Here is an 18,204-nt window from a genome sequence, read left to right on the forward strand (position 1 = left end):
GCCCATCTGCTTCTCCACCTCTCCCCCTCTCCTTCCTCTCTGTCTCTCTCTTCCCCTCCCATAGCCAAGGCTCCATTGGAGCAAAGATGGCCCGGGCACTGGGGATGGCTCCTTGGCCTCTGCCCCAGGCGCTGGAGTGGCTCTGGTCGCAACAGAGTGACGCCCCCTGGTGGGCAGAGCGTGGTGGGCGACCCAGGTGGATCCCGGTCGGGCGCATGCAGGAGTCTGTCTGTCTCTCCCCGTTTCCAGCTTCAGAAAAATACAAAAAAAAAAAAAAGAATACTTGACAGCATTTCACTTCCCCTTTGGCAGGACAAACTCAACGACCATTTAATTTAAAGGCGTTTTATTAGGAACCAGGGGAACGAGCTGCTCCCTCTGTAACAGTTGAGCAGGTCATCAGGCCCGGGATGGAGAGAGGTCGTCGAAGGTGCTGTGGTGTGCTTTGTCGCACTTGCTAGGGCCTGGAGGGAAAGGTGGCGGCGACAGAGGTTGGCAGGAATTGGTGTTAGCCACAACACCAATAGCCTGGGGAGAGCCCTCTACCTTCCTTCCAACTGCACTCGAGGCTGGAGCACGCCAGGAGACGGCGGCAGCTGGAGTGGCTGGGGGCCAGCAGTGCTGCCTGAGCCCGGCTTCATTCAGTGCTGCTCACTTGCCTGCCCTCCACTCTTCTTGCCGTTTAGTGATCAGGTATTTGAAGAACTCATACACAGACCATGCGATGGCTGTGGAGGGGATCTGGTAAATTACCCTAGCTTGCACCCCTCGGAAGTAGGCGGTCACCCCACCTACTTGGTATACCGTCCTGAAGGCACTAGCCATGCCTGTAATATGTCCTGTGAAATTCGAGTTCAAAGCCAGGGATTCCTGGGTGTTGAGCAGTGTCTTGCAAACGTCCAGTGGGGTTGTGACAGCGGCAGCTACAGCTCCTGCGCAGGCTCCGGAGAGGACGTGGGAGCTGGGGTTGTACCGTCTCTGGGGGTTAAAGTGCTCCTGCAGGAATTCATAGGTCATGAAGTGAATGGCTTGGAAGGGAACGTTCATGGTCAGCTGGGTGGTGTAGCTGCGGTAAAAGGCCCCGGCCCCTTCGTTTTGCCACACTGCCCGGACACAGTCTGTGACCCGGTGGTAAGGCGAGTTGTACATCTGCATCCTCTGCTTGACCACTAGCAGTGCCATCAACAAGAAGGAAGAAAGGGTGACAGCAACCAGCCGGTGAGCAAGTATCCAGATTCAGAGTCCCGAGTCAGCAGATTGGCCAATGGAAGGGAGATAGAAAACACATGAGTGAGCTGCCAGCCTTTAAGGTAAGGTTTCCTTTTTTTGAGAGAAGGGGATCAGAGAGGGTTGATAAAAAGGCAAACAATAATGACTCATTTCCAGTAGGATTTCTTTAAAATTAGCTAGCTAACACCTTAGAGGGTTTCCTTGAAATACGCAGTACCTATTGTCATTATATCATTATTATGTTACCTTTTTGTAACTCCTAAAGCAAGAAATGAGTTGGTGGCACTGAAAATAATTATGAACACACAGCCCTGACCATCCCAATCCTGAAGTACTAAGGGCACCTAACTGCCCTGGCTGGGAGGCTCTGTTGGTTAAAGCACTGTCCGACATGTCTAGGTTGCAGGTTCAATCCTCGGTCAGGGCACATACAGGAATCAACAATGTCCATAAAGGGAGAGATCAACAGACATTGGCTGATTCTTATATGTGCCCTGACCGGGACTAAACTCACAACCTTGGTGTATCAAGACAATGCTCTGAAACCTATATAATTTTATTAACCAATGTCACCCCTATAAATTCAGTTTTTTTGTTTTTTGTATTTTTCTTAAGTTGACAACGAGGAAGCAGTCAGACTCCTGCATGCGCCCAACCGGGATCCACTCGGCATGCCCACCAGGGGGTGATGCTCTGCCTATCTGGGGCATTGCTCTGCCACAATCAGAGCCATTCTAGCACCTGAGGCAGAGGCCACAGAGCCATCCTCAGCGCCTGGGCAAATTTTTGTTCCAATGGAGCCTTGGCTGCAGGAGGAGAAGAGAGAGGAAGGAGAGGGGGAGGGGTGGAGAAGCAGATGGGTGCTTCTCCTGTGTGCCCTGGCCAGGAATCGAACCCGGGACTCCCGCAGGCCAGGCCGATGCTCTACCACTGAGCCAACCGGCCAAGGCCTATAAATTCAGTTTAAAAAAAAGAATCAACCAATGAATTCATAAGTGGAATAAATCATTGTTTCTCTAAAAACTCAATAAAAAAGACTGAGAGACTGTAAGTGTGTGTGATCTTCACATATCAGTTTCTTAAAAAAAAAGGGCACCTAAATCTTATGACAAGAGGATGGTTACAGCCTCCCACTGGAGAGAAGAGTGCTACTAAAAAGAAGACAAAATCTTTAGCCAAGAAGAGTGTGGCTTTAGTTTCCAAATACCTCCTACTCCCTCAAGTAGATCCATGGTCTGAGCTCTGTGGATTTGCACCTTAGCTTGGGTCCTCCATACACCATGGCCTTGCCCAGACAGGCAAAGAATTAGAAATGAAGGAACACGGCAATTATGCTATCCCTTTGTATTTGTTTGAGTGCGTTATCCAATGAAAACAACAAGATCCAAGCCACAATATAGGGACTGAGTTTTACAATTTACCCTTTCACTCCTATCTCAACTATCTTCATTCCAACAAGGCAGTGGTATTTTCAAACGTCAAAATCCTCTTTGATGTTAAATAGTCTACTAATATTTCAGATGGTATCAATTCCAGTACAAAGGGGACTTTCAAGAAGGCCCAGAAACTGGCTAAGTAGAGCCATCTTTTTCCAGGGAAGCCCCAAAGATGAATTAAATCTCCATGAATATGCTACCTGTCCAAGGGGCTCCTTCTAAGTTCGGACAGGGATGGAGCGCCCTCTAGTGGTATGACAAGGTAACATGGCAGGATTTCCCACCAAAACTCAGGTGCTTCTCAGCTTTCTTCTGCAAACCAGAAATAAAACAAAAGCCGAGATGCAGCTGCAGCTGCCCAGAGGGGAAGGTTGAGGAATCATTACCTTCAGCTGGATTCATGGCTGCATCATGAAGTAACGTTGCTACACACCCGGCTGCACCTGCAAAGGAGAAAACAACTGCCACATGGAGGGCCTGGAGAGCCCACCGGTTCACCGGGGTCCGAGCGAAGGCAAGTGGCTGTGTTAACACAGGGGCTGCGGGAACGCCAAGAGCCAGTACAGAAGATGGGAACCCACTGCTCCTAAACTCCGGTTCTGAGAAACGAAGGTATTTGTTCCCACCAACTCAGTGAGGCCACCAATGTACATTCCACATCTAGAATACCAGGGCAGGAGGGGTCAAAGCAAGCGGCCGGCTTCATCATTAAAGATGGTTCCCAGAATAAATTCGGTTCATGCCCCGAGTAGGAAACAGACACGCTGCTGAAGGGAGACCAGCACATCAGCGGCCTTCAGTGGAGGGAGAACATGAGGGGTAGGTGGCCAGACCTTCACCACAGAATCTCACCTTCTATCCTGATGCCCTTCTGCTGCCCAGCCCACCTGCAAACCCTAACACCTGTCCATACAGGCCTTTCCTCAGGTCCCGAACTACTGTATTCCTCACCCTCCACTCTCTACACTCAGCTCGGTGTTCATACAATCCTCAGTCTCAGCTGCTCTCCATTCCCTTACTTCCACACAACCTCCACCCCTCCAGTTTCTCCACACTACTGTATTCCTCACCCCCTGCTCTCTACACTCAGCTCGGTGTTCATACAATCCTCAATCTCAGCTGCTCTCCATTCCCTTACTTCCACACAACCTCCACCCCTCCGGTTTCTCCACACAGAAGCCCCTGGGCCCCAACCCCCATTCATCTGTTGAGGCCTTGTCATGTCCTCAAGGATAAAAACTGCCTCTGGTCAGCTGGGATCCTGAAAAGGTGAGGCGAAGAGCTGGGGCTCCATTAGCGTCTTCCTTGTGTGGCTGGGGCACCTCCAATCCTGCCCTGAGGAGCAGGGCACCACCCGACTATTAAGAAATGTACAGCGGGGGCAGTTCAGTGTGTCTCCACTTTACCAGGGCACTAGGAGTTGATGCCAGGGAGAAGATGAGAGGAAAGAGTCAAGCTGGTAGGTAAGAGAGGATACTGTAACCCTTTGTTGAGGTGCCCCAAAGGAGGGGTGGGGTTGAAGCAGCCCGTTGTCTGAGAACATCAGGTCTGGAAGTCCCTCCCCTATAATCTGGCCTACCCCAGCCCAAAGCTTCAGCTCCAAACCATGCTGAGATTGGAAAGCATTGATAGCAGCAAAGCCCAAAGAGTTGGGAAAATGGAGGGACCAGCACAGGAAGGCTCAATACCATTGGCAATATGGCTATTGCCCCCAGGATGGATTACATCACTCAATGTCTTTTTTAACTTTTCGTAGCAGGCAAAATAGAGGGCATGGGCAGGCCCTGCGCCTGTTGCTGTGACATTCAGCCCCCGCATGGGCCTCCATAGGCCCTCCGTTCTTATAATCCTCCAGAGGGCCTCCAACACATTGCGATAGCGGGCTGCTGGGTCAGGCTGTAGGCTCTGCATTCGTGTCTGAAATTACAGAAAGGAGAAGTGCAATGTCAGTGACGCCAACTTCTTGCTCAACCTCAACAGTCAGGCTTTGGGCACTGGGCAGACCTCCTTTCTTGGTGGAATCATGCCAGTGTGCAGGAGTGATACCTGGCATCCAGTTTTACTTCCTTCCAAAGCTATATCCAATCTTTCTAAGCCTTGAACTTTTCTTTCCCTAGTCACCTATGACCCTAAGAACAGAATAGCATTATTTTCCCCCAGAATATCACCCCTTGGTAAGTGTCCTTGAACTCCAAAATGATTCATAGCCCCAGCAACAAATATCAAGCCTGTGTTTCAGAAATTGCTTTGTGCCTTGATAACTCAGGCTAAGAAGTCTTTACAAATGGATTCTAAAATCAAGTATTTATCATCTATACATACTTTAGGCATTTCTGAAGACTGATCCTGGGCTTGCTTCTTGACCAAATACTACAATGACTAATGAGACGATGATGGCTCATACTTTGAAAAAACTGAGATGATTATCAGTCTTTTTCACAGTATTTGACATTGGCAGCTGGGTCTGGAAGATAAAATCTTGGCAAATGTAGCATTCGTCATAGATGCTAATTTCCTGGGAAGAAAGTTTACCCTGAAAATTTGAAGGTGGAAAATCGACCTAGTCTCTAAAACCGAATGGACTTCCAGATTTCTAATCTATCTAAATTGACCAAATCCCAAAATTGGCCATCAATCACTCTCAGCGAAATACAATCCTTGGAATCTCTAGAGGATTCCAAGTTTACAGTGAAAGTTTATGGTGGTCTTTTTTTTTTTTTTTTTTTTTTAACTTCTGTTACATGTAGTACCATCGATGAATCTCACAGGCATAATGTTAAAAATGCAGACACACTCTCCCTGTTTCCAGCTTCAGAAAAATGAAAAAAAAAAAAATGCAGACACAGGAGTATATACTGCATGATTCCATTTATATGTGTTTGTCAATGGAAGAAATGTCCAAACCCGTAGAAACATTTTTATAGTATATTTGAGCCACACTGACAACACGTGCTAGGGAACAAGTTCTCAGTGCTCCCAGTAGACATTTTTATATTCCTTGACAAAGTTTTTATTCAAGTGTGGGAAATTAACCTTATTTGAAACTCTGAAGGGTGTGTCTCCCAATGAAGATCTCTTTACTGACCTATTTAAAGGTTAAGGTGGCACTGGGACGAACAGTTAATATAAAATCAATATCCAGTGCCTGGAACACAGTCAGCACTCAAGATGTGTTTGCTGAATGAATAAATGAAAGAATAACTGAATCTCATTGTGTCTGCACCAGTTCAGAAAGTAGAAAATCAGCAACTAGAGAGCCAGTAGGGGTTGACGCCCAAGGGCAGTTTAAATTCCTACTTCATTCTAACCACTGATGGAATCTGCATTTAAAGGAGTGAACCTTCCTGTTGGCCATCTGGAATCCAAGAGTAACACCTTTTCTCAAGAGCTGGGAGCAAAGAAACGAACTGGATTAACAGAAACTAACCAAGTTTTTAACAGGCCCTCGTTAGCCATGAGCAATCCGCATTCCTCTATATTATTTTTTTCTTGCCTGCTATCAACAAAGCTTGAAAGGCTAATTACTGGAAGTTCAGCCAGAAATACAACAGTATTACTTAATATAACTTTACATATTCATGTCCACTTTTCAAAAAACCCAAAAACTAAAAAAAATAAATATCCAGTAAAAGGTGTGCTTACTGCTGATCTTTCACATCACCAGGGGGTATAATATCCATCAGATGAGTTATTCAGAGACTACAAGTCTTTGTTGCCTATGGCGACTAAAAGATAAACTGGGCCTAGTGGCTCAACAATGATGTTTCTATACATTTGAAACTGATCTTGTACAAGGAGATGTTCAGAAATTGCACTGTTTTGCTGCAGTCAATGGCATATGTAGGCAAGCAGTCTTGAAAGGTTTGGCCTCAGAGGCCTGGGACCCTTTACTCCCAGCAGAAACCTGGCCTGAAGGTTAAGTTACTCTGAACATTTTACACACATGTCTAAATCTAACTCACAATTCTAACTCAATGAAAATAAACCTTTATAGAGAGGACCCAGGCATAAGCTATGCCAAATATAAAAATGAAGGCCTGTATGGCTCCCCAAATGTATGGGCCAATAAATCTATATTTTTGGGGAGAAATGACATCTATAAGACTTAATAGCTTTCAATATAAAAACCCCAGCTTTGAAGAAAAGCCAAACAAACTAGTAGGGAGATAAATGGCTTAGTAAAAGACAAGCCACACTGAGTCAGAAGGCCTGTGTTTAAGCCCCAGCTTACCTAGCTGTGTGGTCTTGGGTAATGTCAACCTTTCTGAGCTTCAATATTATCACCTATAGCATAAGACCAAGAATGGCTGGCTCACAGAGCTGTTGTGAGGACTCAAAGAGAGAGGGCATATAAAACCCACTGGTAATTGATAAGGTGCTAGAATAGAAGGCTTTTCATTGTATTCATACAGGATTCTCAGAAATATTAGTTATATTTTAGAATTTACAGATCATGGCAGTGTTGTCTCTTGTATAAGTCATTTCACAAATATGCATGGGAAACTGGTCCTTAACCACTTAGAGATCAGGTTTAATTTAGTATTTTTTTGTCTTCATTTTAAAGTTGCTCTGTGGCTACAATTATTTGTATGTCTAGCTATTAATCTGAAGGTCATTTTTAGGAGTATTACTGTGAAATTCTGTGCCTTGCTTGATTCTGGAATTCTGCTTTTGGGAGGCTGTATGGAAGTTCTGGGAGTCAGAATGGGTTCAGATCATGACTCTGACACTTAAATTATGTGACCCTGGACAAGTTACTTAACTTGCATCCTTTTCTTCACCTGTAAAATACTGAAAATGGTGTCTACTTCATGAAGTTGTTTCAAGGATTAGATGAATAAACGAATAGTCATGTCAGATAGTGCTTGACAAATAAGAACAATTGCCATTTATTGAATATTTATTATTTTTATATACAAGAAAATCAAGTAAGTCAATGTTTCCACTTTTTAACCTTTCATCAGTAAATGTGTATAGATACCCATTTACATTTGGAAAAAATTATTTTCCTTTGCTCTTCCCCTCTTTAACGTACTATGGGAGTAGATTATTTGCTTCACCACAGAGCCAAAAAGCAGCACCTTGGTGCCTATTTCGCAGATGGTTTTAAGAAGAGTTCTGACTACTCTGAGTTGCAGAGCCTGTCCCTATAGATGAAGTCTGGTGCTTGCCTCTAAGGTGCAGAAAAGGAAAACTGGGATTTATCTGGGCTCTCAAAAAGCCCTATGACCATGAAAACACTTGGCTGAATAACTATGGCCTAGCAAGGCTATGTTGACTTCCTATGGTCCCTCCCCAAAGACCCTGATAAGTGGCTGGTGGTACACAGCAGGAATACCTGCCTCTCCTCTTAAGGTATATACAGTTGAGCTGCTCTTCCTCCCTACAACTCATTTATGGTCAAGAGGAAGAACTGCCAAGGGACAGGTGAACTGGGCAGCCTTTTCTGAAAGAAGAGATTTGAATTTTACTTTTATGTTTGCACAAGTGTTGAACATACTTGCTGACACTAAATCCTACTGGACTCACCTGGATCTTCCCTCTAGTCATTTAAATCCCAGCATTAATGGCAAGTGAACATTCTTCTTCTAAAATAGCTTCTGTGTTTTTGAAGACTCCTGGGCATTCTATTCTCCAGATCAAAAAATTATTTCTTTAATGTAGGGCTCTGAGGCATGAGTATAAATGTTGTATGACTAAATTAAAAAAAAAATCCAAAGCTTATTATGTAAATGAGTAAGAACTGTTCTTCAAATATACGGTAGCTATCTTGGAAGTGACTCCGGCAATTCCGTGGTTATGCAAAACATTACTGGAACTCTTCTTCAGAAATGGCTCCCTCAGTAGATTACCAGCCTCAGGAGTTAATCAGTCTCCTCGCTTTTTGGCCCTACCTTATCTTTGACACTAACCAGTATTAATCCATTTTGACTTCCCACCTCATCTGACATACTTGATTCTGAACGGTCTCAGTTACCATTCCATCTTGACACAGGACAAAGATTTACCCCAATAAGGATATGTACCCAGATATTCTAGAGACATTTCTAACAGAGAAATTTGTAAGATGTTTACAGCAACAATAGCATTATGCAAATCCATGGAGTAAGGAAATAGCCTCCCAAAGTAATGAGACACACTTAAATTGATAAGCTGTAGTAATATTTCTAAGTCAGTTATATTACATCATATTTTTCAAGTCATTAAATAATTTTCATTGTGTTCCTTGTTCTAATTTTCATTTGATACCTAGACCGAAAACACAGCACCCTAGACACTGCTCTTCAGTCACAATCTGAGTACACTGACATTATTTTGCAGTTGGAGTGTATTAACTTTTGGATATATAGCATTAACAATTCAGTCATTCACCCTAGACTCTATTACTTAAATGTCTGAATCTTATTTATTTGCAGTTATCCATTTAACATTTCAATATTGTTAGAGCATTAACCTCTTCTTATTCCTCTCTAATAGATTTTACTGTTTATTTCTATTCCCAATTGCCGAGTGCATTTAAAATTCTAATGTCCACTTTCTCCAGGGCAAAGCACCCTTTCAATGGGTATGGCCCTTGTTAAGGAGTTACTTTCCAATGTGCTAGAATACTATAAACTCAGTGTCATCCACAATGCTTAATGAGCCCTTGCCTCATTTCCTCATCCACATCACCAGTGAAAACATGAAACAGTACTGGAACCAGGGAAAGGCAGGAGACAGACTTTGCATTTCCCAAGGTGATACTCCCCTCCTTTTAAATATATAACATTTTCCTAAGATGAGGAGAAAACGTGCATCAAGGAGCTGACTGGATATTGTCTGACTCTACCCTCAACATGAAAGGGAAGCACCAGTCTGTCAGAGGCGTTCTGAGTTTACTTCTTACTTAATTTGGTTCTCATTTTTTTTCGTGGTTGGTACCTTAGTTCATGTACAAGAATAAAAACTGTAAAGAATAAACTGTTCCCTTCCTCATCCAGCTTTTTTCAGAAGCAATTGATTTGTGTATCCACTAACAAACAGCCCGGTGGCCGTGGATGCAATTACTAGATTTACCTTCATCCAAACCACGCCCTCGCTTTGAGCCCATTTCATTTTCTTCACACTTACACCCACTTTCTGATATCATAATGCTTCCCTTCTGGGCAACTTTTCCCTTTCTGTCAGCTTCAGATGGCCAAAGAACTAAGCTATCGGCTCCACTTCTCGGTTAGGAGCTGATGTGCTCCCAGAATATACACAGTCCTAATCCCAACTCAATTTTCATGCTCAGGAAATAGGTGGGGTGTCACCCTTGCTGCAGAGAAACCGAAACCTTTTCCTGAACAAGTCTTTTCCACATTATTTCCAGTCTGGTAGTCTGAATCAGGACCGCACAACGTTTTCCAATCACTCATGGGCTAAATTTCTTAAGTGAAATCTCTTATCTACATATAGTTGAGAGATCCCAGATTCTGGTTCCTGACCCATCACTTTTAAGGGAAGACACAGCAAGGAGCTTGTAAAAGCACTCGCCCAGAGAACGTCTCAAGCCACTAAGGGTCTGATTCATGCCAGCTGGCTTTCACCTTAATCAAATTAGAAGCACTTACCTGGTCTCATCCCATCCCACCCTACTCCTGTTTAGTCCCAGCTGAGATCCAGGGCTTGGGCTGACAGATTTTCGTTCCAGAGTCCCGCTTCAGATCTCACTGACGGTTACAAATGGGTCCTGGTTCCTGACTGGGATCAACTCCCAGCCGGGACCTTGCTTGCATGGAGTTATCTGTCGAATAGTGTGGTGGTAGCAGGAGCAAGGAAGGAACTCATGTCGGCTCCGGCTCTCGGCCGGGATCCTGGCTCCGGACTGGAACCAGGGGTCGGGTCAGCCCCAGGTCGGATTCGGAGCCGGTCCAAGTCTCACCTTGACGCAGTCGATGGGGTACATCACGCAGTGCTCCAGAATCCCTGCCACGGCGCCCGCCACCATGTGCGTGGTGACAGTGGCTCCCGCTGGCAGCGCCTCGTAGTCCGGGTCGGAGTCTGGATCCTGCCGGACCGGGGGCCTGCAGGCCCCGGCCTCCCCGCCGCCGGCCCCCCGGCCCACGCCCCGCTGCAGCCACCCGTCCAGCAGCGCCGACTCCCCGGGGCTCCGCCCCGGCCCAGCCGCTGGCCCTCCCGCCACACTGCCAGCACCCCGCCCCTCTAACTCCATCCACCCGGGCCAGCTGCGGCGCCCACCCTCGCCGCTGCTGCCGCCGCCGCCGCCCCCCGGCCCCGTTGCGTCTGCCTCAGGCGCTGCCCAGAGAGCCCCGGGCCTCCTGCTCCGGCTTGGCCCCGCGGACACGCCTCCAACGAGCCATTGGTGCCGCCGCCAAATTAGCCCCGCCTTTCTGGTAACGCAAAAAAAATGTCTCTGCGCTATTAGTGAACTTGCCTGTCATTCTTCCGTCCCGCGGCGTTGCTACCACTGAGATCCCACCCCTTCCCCTTTGATCTTGGAAGCTTCTTGTTTATTGGCCACTGATTGGCCTACATATAAAACTTAAGGCTGAACTTTGATAGGCTCAACCACCCTTGATACTTGACCGCGGCCATTGGCCCGCACCACGCCTGGATCCGATTGGCTACAGGTTAGCGAGCGAAGCGCCTAGGGGCGATAGAGGCTGGATTTGGGCCTCGGACTTGGCACCTGTGGAGTCATCGCCGCTGCGAGTGGGATTGCCTGGGGGAGCGGTGCCTGGCCTCAAGGTCAAACTGCTGACTGCTACCGTTAAAAACCCGCGCTCGAGCGTCCGCCCCAAGTCCCGAGACGCGCGGGTCCCGAGGCCGAGAGCTCTGTTCCCGCGGGATCTCGGGCTGGCAGGAGGCCGAGCCGGCGTGAGCTGGGTATCCCCAGTCATTGCTCCCGGCTCTGTTACGGAACTTGTTGCGACAAGGACAGGCGGCGGCTCATTAGACTCCGGTCGAGTCTGGAGTGTCCGCCCCTCAGGGCCGCGCGTGAGCTGACTCCTGAGAGCCCGGTGTTCCTCAGGCTCCAGCGCGCCGCACTGAGCTTGCATCCGCGGTCGCCCAGTAAACCCCGCCGTTGTTGAATGAATGAGTTCTCCAGGTGCCGGCTGTCATTGGGCCCTGCGCCTGGCGGAGAGCTGGAGGCAGGGAAGGGAGGTGGCAAAATAGGGCGGGATGATTCTAAGATTTCGACAGGTGGAGAGGCCAGACCGGAGGCAGCTGCTTAAACAGCGGGAAAGTACGGAAACTATGGGGAAGCTCGGGTGCACAGCTTGTCCCTGAGCTGACGTCCTGATGACAACTCCACCGCCTGGTGCGGAAAGTCTTTCGTGAAAAGACCGCTCCTCCCAGGTGGGCCGGCTGGAATCTGAGGGGTGCTTACTGTTTAAAGAACAATGCCGGCAGTTCCCAGCCTTGAGCACCACCTCCTGGGCCGTGACGTTGCGCGGGACCTCGGCAGGCTCGGTTGAGTAACAGGCGCTTTCCCCACTGCGTCCTTCCCGGCATCACAGTTTCCATTCACTGGAGCGGGCTTGCGCGAGCCTCGGCGCTGCTCCCCGCAGCCTTGACGACCTGTTTCACTGAGAAGATAACGCAATTGTGAACTTTTCGCTCTGACGAAAGCTTTTCCTTAGATAAGGAAGAGATTTTTCCCTTTTCTCTCCAAAACAACCCTTCTCTGGGCCTCTGGGTTTTTGTTTGTTAAAAAAAAAAAAAAAATTTAAACTTATCTATTTTCTTTCTCTTCCAAATGGTTATTAACCTTTGAGTCCGACCTTGTGGAAAACAATGAAGCTACAAATCCTCATTTCCTCCCCCACAGCCCACGTGCAGTGCACGCACAAAATGTCACATGTAATTTCTGAGTTTGCAGAATCTCTGAAAGTGATTTGTGGACCCCTGGATGGCCCCTTCATCTCAGGTTAAGAAACCCTCCCAGAGCACGTCCAGTCTTCCCTGTTTTCTAGTTCATTTTCCTTGGAAATGAATACGTCTCAAGAAACCCACTCATCCTGCTAGAGTACTGATTCTCTGCCAAACTACTCCTGATTCAACTACCAACGATTTATACCTGCTATGCCCTTTCCCTTCTAAAACCCTACATTGTTACACCTTTCTTCAGTGGTCACAAATCACCTTTCCAAATCTCATGGTCTTTTTCTTATTCCCATTATTCTTGACAAAGAGATGACAATTGCCCCCATTGACCCGTGTCTCACTGAAACGTTTTCCTACCTTTAGGAACCACTCCATCCTACCTTTTAGACATCTGTCTCCTACACCTCTCTACCCACTGGGGGAGAACATTCCTAAAGGTTTAATGCTCCTTGTTCCTCGTTAACATCTTAAAGAACTTGACCATTCCAAATGTTTTCTTCCTTTGAGCTGTATGTGTATTTCTCTTACTGCCTACTTTTTAAGTGAAATTTCCATTTCCATGTGATCATTCAGTTAGTATTTATTGAGTACCACCTCCGTCTGACGCTGTACTTGAAGCCGGTGGTACAGTATCAACTCTATGCTCTCAGGAAGTTTACTTTTTTTCTTGTGCTGTGTGCTTGTTGTTTATTTTCTGTTTGGAAAGGCTGTGTGTGTCTTGGATAGTGAAGAGCCAGGCTCTCTCAACTTCCTTTTTGGTATTTGCTGTTTAGATAGAAAAGAAGCCCACTGTTCCTGCTTCCGGCAGCCTGCCTAGTCTGGGAAGCGGTGGGGTGGGGAGAAGGTGGAGTGGGGTTGGAGGAGGGAGGGGCTCAGAAGAGCCCAGGGCTTCTAGAAGTCTAGTGGCTGGTGGTGGCCACTCAGGTTGGGAGTCCAGCCTTGGCCTTACTGTGCTGGCTGCCAGGCTGCTTCCTTGTGGCTTCCCAAGTCAAATCACAGGTGATCATGCTGCTGCTGGAGGCCTGGGGAGACTCTGAGTGCTCTGGGGATGTCAACACTGGGGAGTCTGTGAATGGGAGCGTGGGCGTCCTGAAAAAGAAGCTCACCTACCAGTGAGCAGGCTCAGCCTTGGGGAGGCCAGGATGGCAGGAGGATGGCTTCCCCAGGGCACCGGCTCCTCCACAGGGGCTGCTGCTGGAAGTGGAACCAAGCAACACTGAGAGTAGTCATGGGTAGCCATGAGGGAGGCAGTGGAAGGGATGGCTGCCAACTCTTGCTTGTGGGCTGGTGGAAACCTCCATGGCAACCCCTGGAGGGTCCTGGTGCGCTATCAAGGGTGGCGGGGACTGGGGCCCTGGAGCCTATTCACAGAGCAAACTCGAGGCTGCTCTGTGACCAAGACAAGAGGAGTCATGGAGCTTACTTTTTAATGGGAAAGGCATAGACAAGTAAGAAAAATATCAGGTACTAAGCCCATAGTGAAATAGGGAGGCGTGATAAAATGGGACTCAGTGGCTACATTTGTATGACCAGGAAAGGCCCTTTTGTTTTGTTTTTTTATTTTTTTGAGATGAAAGAAAGAAGATAGTGAGGTAGACTCCCACATGCACCCTGACTGGGATCCACCTGACAAACCTATCTGGGGCTGATGCTCAAGTACTGAGCTATTTTTAGTGGCCAAGGCTGATACACTCCAACATAGCTATCCTCAGCACCCAGGGCCACGCTCAAACTGGCCGTGGGAAGGGAAAAGGGAAAGAAGGGGGAGAGGGAGGGAGGAAAAGCAGATGGTTGCTTCACCTATGTGCCCTGATCGGGAATTGAACCCAGGATGTCTTTATGCTGGGCTGATGCTCTATTCACTGAGCCACCAGTAAGGCTTGTTTTGTTTTTTAGAGAGAAAGAAAGGGAATGGAAGGGAGAGAGAGAAAGAGAATGGAAGGGAGAGAGAAGAGAAGCATCAACTTGTAGTTGCGTTACTTTAGTTGGTCATTGATTGCTTCTTATATGTTCCTTGACCAGGGGGCTCCAGCTGAGCCAGTGACCCCTTTCTCAAGTCAGTGACCTTGGGCTCAAGCCAGCAACCTTGGGCTTCAAGCCAGCAACCTTTGGGCTCAAGCCAGCAAACTTTGGGCTCAAGCCAGCAAACATAGGATCATGCTGACAATCCTACACTCAAGCCAGTGATCCCATGCTCAAACTGGATGAGCCTGTGCTCAAGCCAGTGACATTGGGGTTTCGAACCTGGGACTTCAGCATCCCAGATTGACACTCTATCCACTGTGCTGCCACTGGTCAGGCAGGAAAGGCCTTTTGAAGGAGATGTCAAGTTCTGAGTGACAGGAGCTCTGCTGGATCCAGAGAAGAGCATTCCAGAAGAAACAATAGATATGACCACCCTCAGGAGAGAACGAGGTTGGACTATGAAGGAACAGAAAGATCAGCATAGCTGGAGCATGGTGAGTGAGGGGAGCAATGATACAAGATGAGGTTGGAAAGTAGGCAGAGGGTGAATATCCACCTTAATTTCTGACTCAGCACATCCAAAACAATCTGTCTTTCTACTCCCACCCCAACCAATTTCTCCCAAATATTTCTTCTCTATGAAAGTCTTCTCTGTTTGCCCAGTCAGACTCTATAAAGTTGAAAATCTTTTCTGCCTACTTCTTCAGAGTAATTATTCTGAAATATTCCTCTTATCATGCTCTCCTTTTCCTTCCTATTGATATACTTTTTCAGTTTCTGATCACTTTACATCTGTGTTGTAACAACTCTTTGAAAGGCCTCCCTACCTCAAGGATCTTCTAGCTTTACCAGCATTTTGATTTCCCTCCTTCCAGGTATATAGTAGGATTATTCATCTCACCTCCTTGAAGATAGGCATGGTCATGGGGTTTGCTTTGGCCAATGAAATGTAAGAGAAGCATGAGAGCCACATATTAACTAACCCTGCCATGTGAGTTCCGATGTTCAAATGGTGGAGGCTCTATCAGCCCAATGAGGATGACAAGCAGAGGCTCCTAACTCCCACCCATTTCATCCCAGATGGACTTTTAGTATGCATGAGAAATAAATCTTTGTTCTTAAAATACAGAGATTTTAGGATTATTCCACCCATAGCATAATCTAATCCAGTGCTTCTCAGACTTTAATGTGATATTAGTTACCTGAAGAATTTGCTAAACTACAGATTAGAATTCTGTAGGTCTGGGTCAGGTCTGAGATTCTGCATTTCTGACAAGCCCCCAGATGATGCTGATACTGTGAGACCCTGGACCACACTTTGACAAGGACCTAACACATCCTGACTATCTGGCACCCCCCCCCCCCATATATCTACACACTATCCTACATCTCAAAAGCACTACCTTCCTAAAAAGCAAATTAGCAAACAAAGAAATAACTTTCTTGGTAACACTCTTTCTGTGCTTTGGAACAATGCTCTAACCAACTGAGCTATTCAGCCAGGGCTTGTAATATTCTCTGTAAACCCTCAATAGCTTCCCACAGTGCAGCTCCTTATTTAGGCACTGTACACTCTTACTTTCTTATACTCCTAAGACAGTTGTTTTCTACATTCTCCCTTCTAGATCCTGTAATTTTCTGTTCTTCATCTATCTATGGGACTACTAGTTGTCTCATTATCAAGTCTCATTTATTTTCTTTAGTAATCAAAACCTCAAGTTTTAGCTTGGGCCCATTGCTTCCCTGATGAAGTCCACATTATCCCCAGCTTCCCTTGCAGCTCGCATTGGCGGTGTGACCAAGTTTTGGCTAGTGGGATGTCAGTTTAAGTGACACGAAACATCTGGGTTCTGCCTTTAAAAGGAAAGATTATGTCCTCTTTGAATATTTTCTTCATTTTCTTCCTTCTTGTCATCTAGTCTACATACCCAGAAGATGTCAACCATTTTTGGCCAGAAGGACAAAGCCTGAACCTTAGCAGGTGGCAGAGCAAAGGGTAGATGCAACCTGCTGCCTATGGATGACAGTAGTACCATTTGACTACTTACGTTCTGATACGTGAGAGAACTCATGTATGTTAGTCTGAATCTCTGCTTTAGCAGCTGATTTATATCCTAACCAACACATGTTCTTCTCCAGACTATATTCTCCCTCTGTTCTTAACAAAATTTTCACTGTTGAAGATCCCACTACTCCTTCCAGCATATATTATCCTCTTTCCCTGAACTGCCATTGTACATGACCAGCATGAGGTATGATTATTGTACAGAAGGATATGGATTCCTGCAGCCACACATGAACTTAAGACTGATTTATTAACAGTCACTTAAAGAGAAATTGCTTCCTAAATTATGAATAGATCATAACAGCTGTAGGAATTCAAAAATGGGACAATCAGTGAGGACTGAACGGATGAGAAGCTATTATATATTTAAGCAGTTTCAAATGGAAGAATGTAGAATGTATACAGGAAGGCTTCCCAAGGGGTCTGTGGGGCACAATTTCAAGGGAATCAGTTTGCTATTACTCATCACCTGCTTCTTTCCTAAAACTCATCTTCCTGAGAAAGGAGTTGAGGCAGCTCTCCTTTCCTTCCTCCCATTTCTCAGTCTGTTCTCCCACCTTACAAAAGAGAAGTGTGCCTCTACCCACCCTCCTCTCGGTAGAGTTCATTCCCTTGGTGTGTAAAAACCTCCAGGTAACCAAACAATCCTAGTGTGAACAGGCTCTCTTTAATCAAGGTATAACTAGACTTCCTATGTTCCCCTGACTTATATATATTTCTCTTAGTGCAAAATATGGCTTTAGGAGTGGATTTTAGTCCTTGGGGGATATTCAGTGCATACATATATTGTACAGTGGAGCAGAGGGTTTTTAATTTACATGATCTATTCTAAATCCCTGACTTTTACCAAAGAATACATTTTCTTTAAAGATTTTATTTATTGATTTTACAGAGAGAAGAGGTGGGGTGGTTGGGGGGAAGGGAGCAAAAAATATCAACTCATAGTTGCTTCACTTTAGTTGTTCATTGCTTGCTTGTTGTATATGCTTTGATCAGGCAAGCCCAGGGCCTCGAACCTGCGACCTCAGTGTTCCAGGTTGACATTCTATCCACTGCCCCACCACAGGCCAGGCAAGAATACATTGTTTCTTAGGGAGATTCCACTTAGAACAAAGCAAAAAGACCATAATTAGATATTAAAAGTGGTAGAGCCTTATTTCATTAGGTGACATTTATGGCAAGATCTATGTCATCTCTCTGGGGACTAGGGACTAGGATATCAGGATTTTTAGAAATGCATCATAGGAAGTAATAATGTGCTACAAAGTACAGTGTTTCTCCTCTGGTCAGAAACTAGGAAGAGCTGACCATACTCTTCATTTAGTCATCTCAGCTTGGGTCTCAATTTTATACACACACACATACACATTTTTTTTTTCTGAAGTTAGAAGCAGGGAGGCAGTCAGACAAGAGTCCTGCATGTGCCCAACTGGGACCCACCCAGCATGCCCACCAGGGGGCAATGCTCTGCCCATCTGGGGCGTTGGCTCTGTTGCAGCTGGAGCCATTCTAGTGCCTGAGGCAGAGGCCATGAGCCATCCTCAGCACCGGGCCAACGTTGTTCCAGTGGAGTCTTGGCTGCGGGAGGGGAAGAGAGAGACAGAGAGGAAGGAGAGAAGGATGGAGAAGCAGATGGGT

At 46.4% G+C, this 18,204-nt stretch overlaps 1 protein-coding gene and 1 pseudogene across 1 annotated transcript; both read right to left on the reverse strand.

Annotated features, from left to right (window-relative positions):
- Positions 1–320: 320 nt before the first annotated feature.
- Positions 321–12,238, reverse strand: SLC25A28 (solute carrier family 25 member 28). The gene is made up of 4 exons (XM_066240139.1): positions 10,570–12,238; positions 4,355–4,583; positions 3,053–3,109; positions 321–1,169 (listed from the first exon to the last, which is right to left on the reverse strand). The coding sequence occupies exons 1-4, from the start codon at positions 10,858–10,860 to the stop codon at positions 652–654; spliced, it is 1,095 nt and encodes a 364-aa protein (XP_066096236.1). The 5' UTR covers positions 10,861–12,238; the 3' UTR covers positions 321–651.
- A 1,218-nt stretch (positions 12,239–13,456) lies between these two features.
- LOC136311172 (pancreatic progenitor cell differentiation and proliferation factor pseudogene) lies at positions 13,457–15,420 on the reverse strand (annotated as a pseudogene).
- Positions 15,421–18,204: the final 2,784 nt, after the last annotated feature.

This window comes from Saccopteryx bilineata, chromosome 7 (assembly GCF_036850765.1).
Source record: "Saccopteryx bilineata isolate mSacBil1 chromosome 7, mSacBil1_pri_phased_curated, whole genome shotgun sequence".
Classification (NCBI taxonomy): Eukaryota; Metazoa; Chordata; class Mammalia; order Chiroptera; family Emballonuridae; genus Saccopteryx; species Saccopteryx bilineata.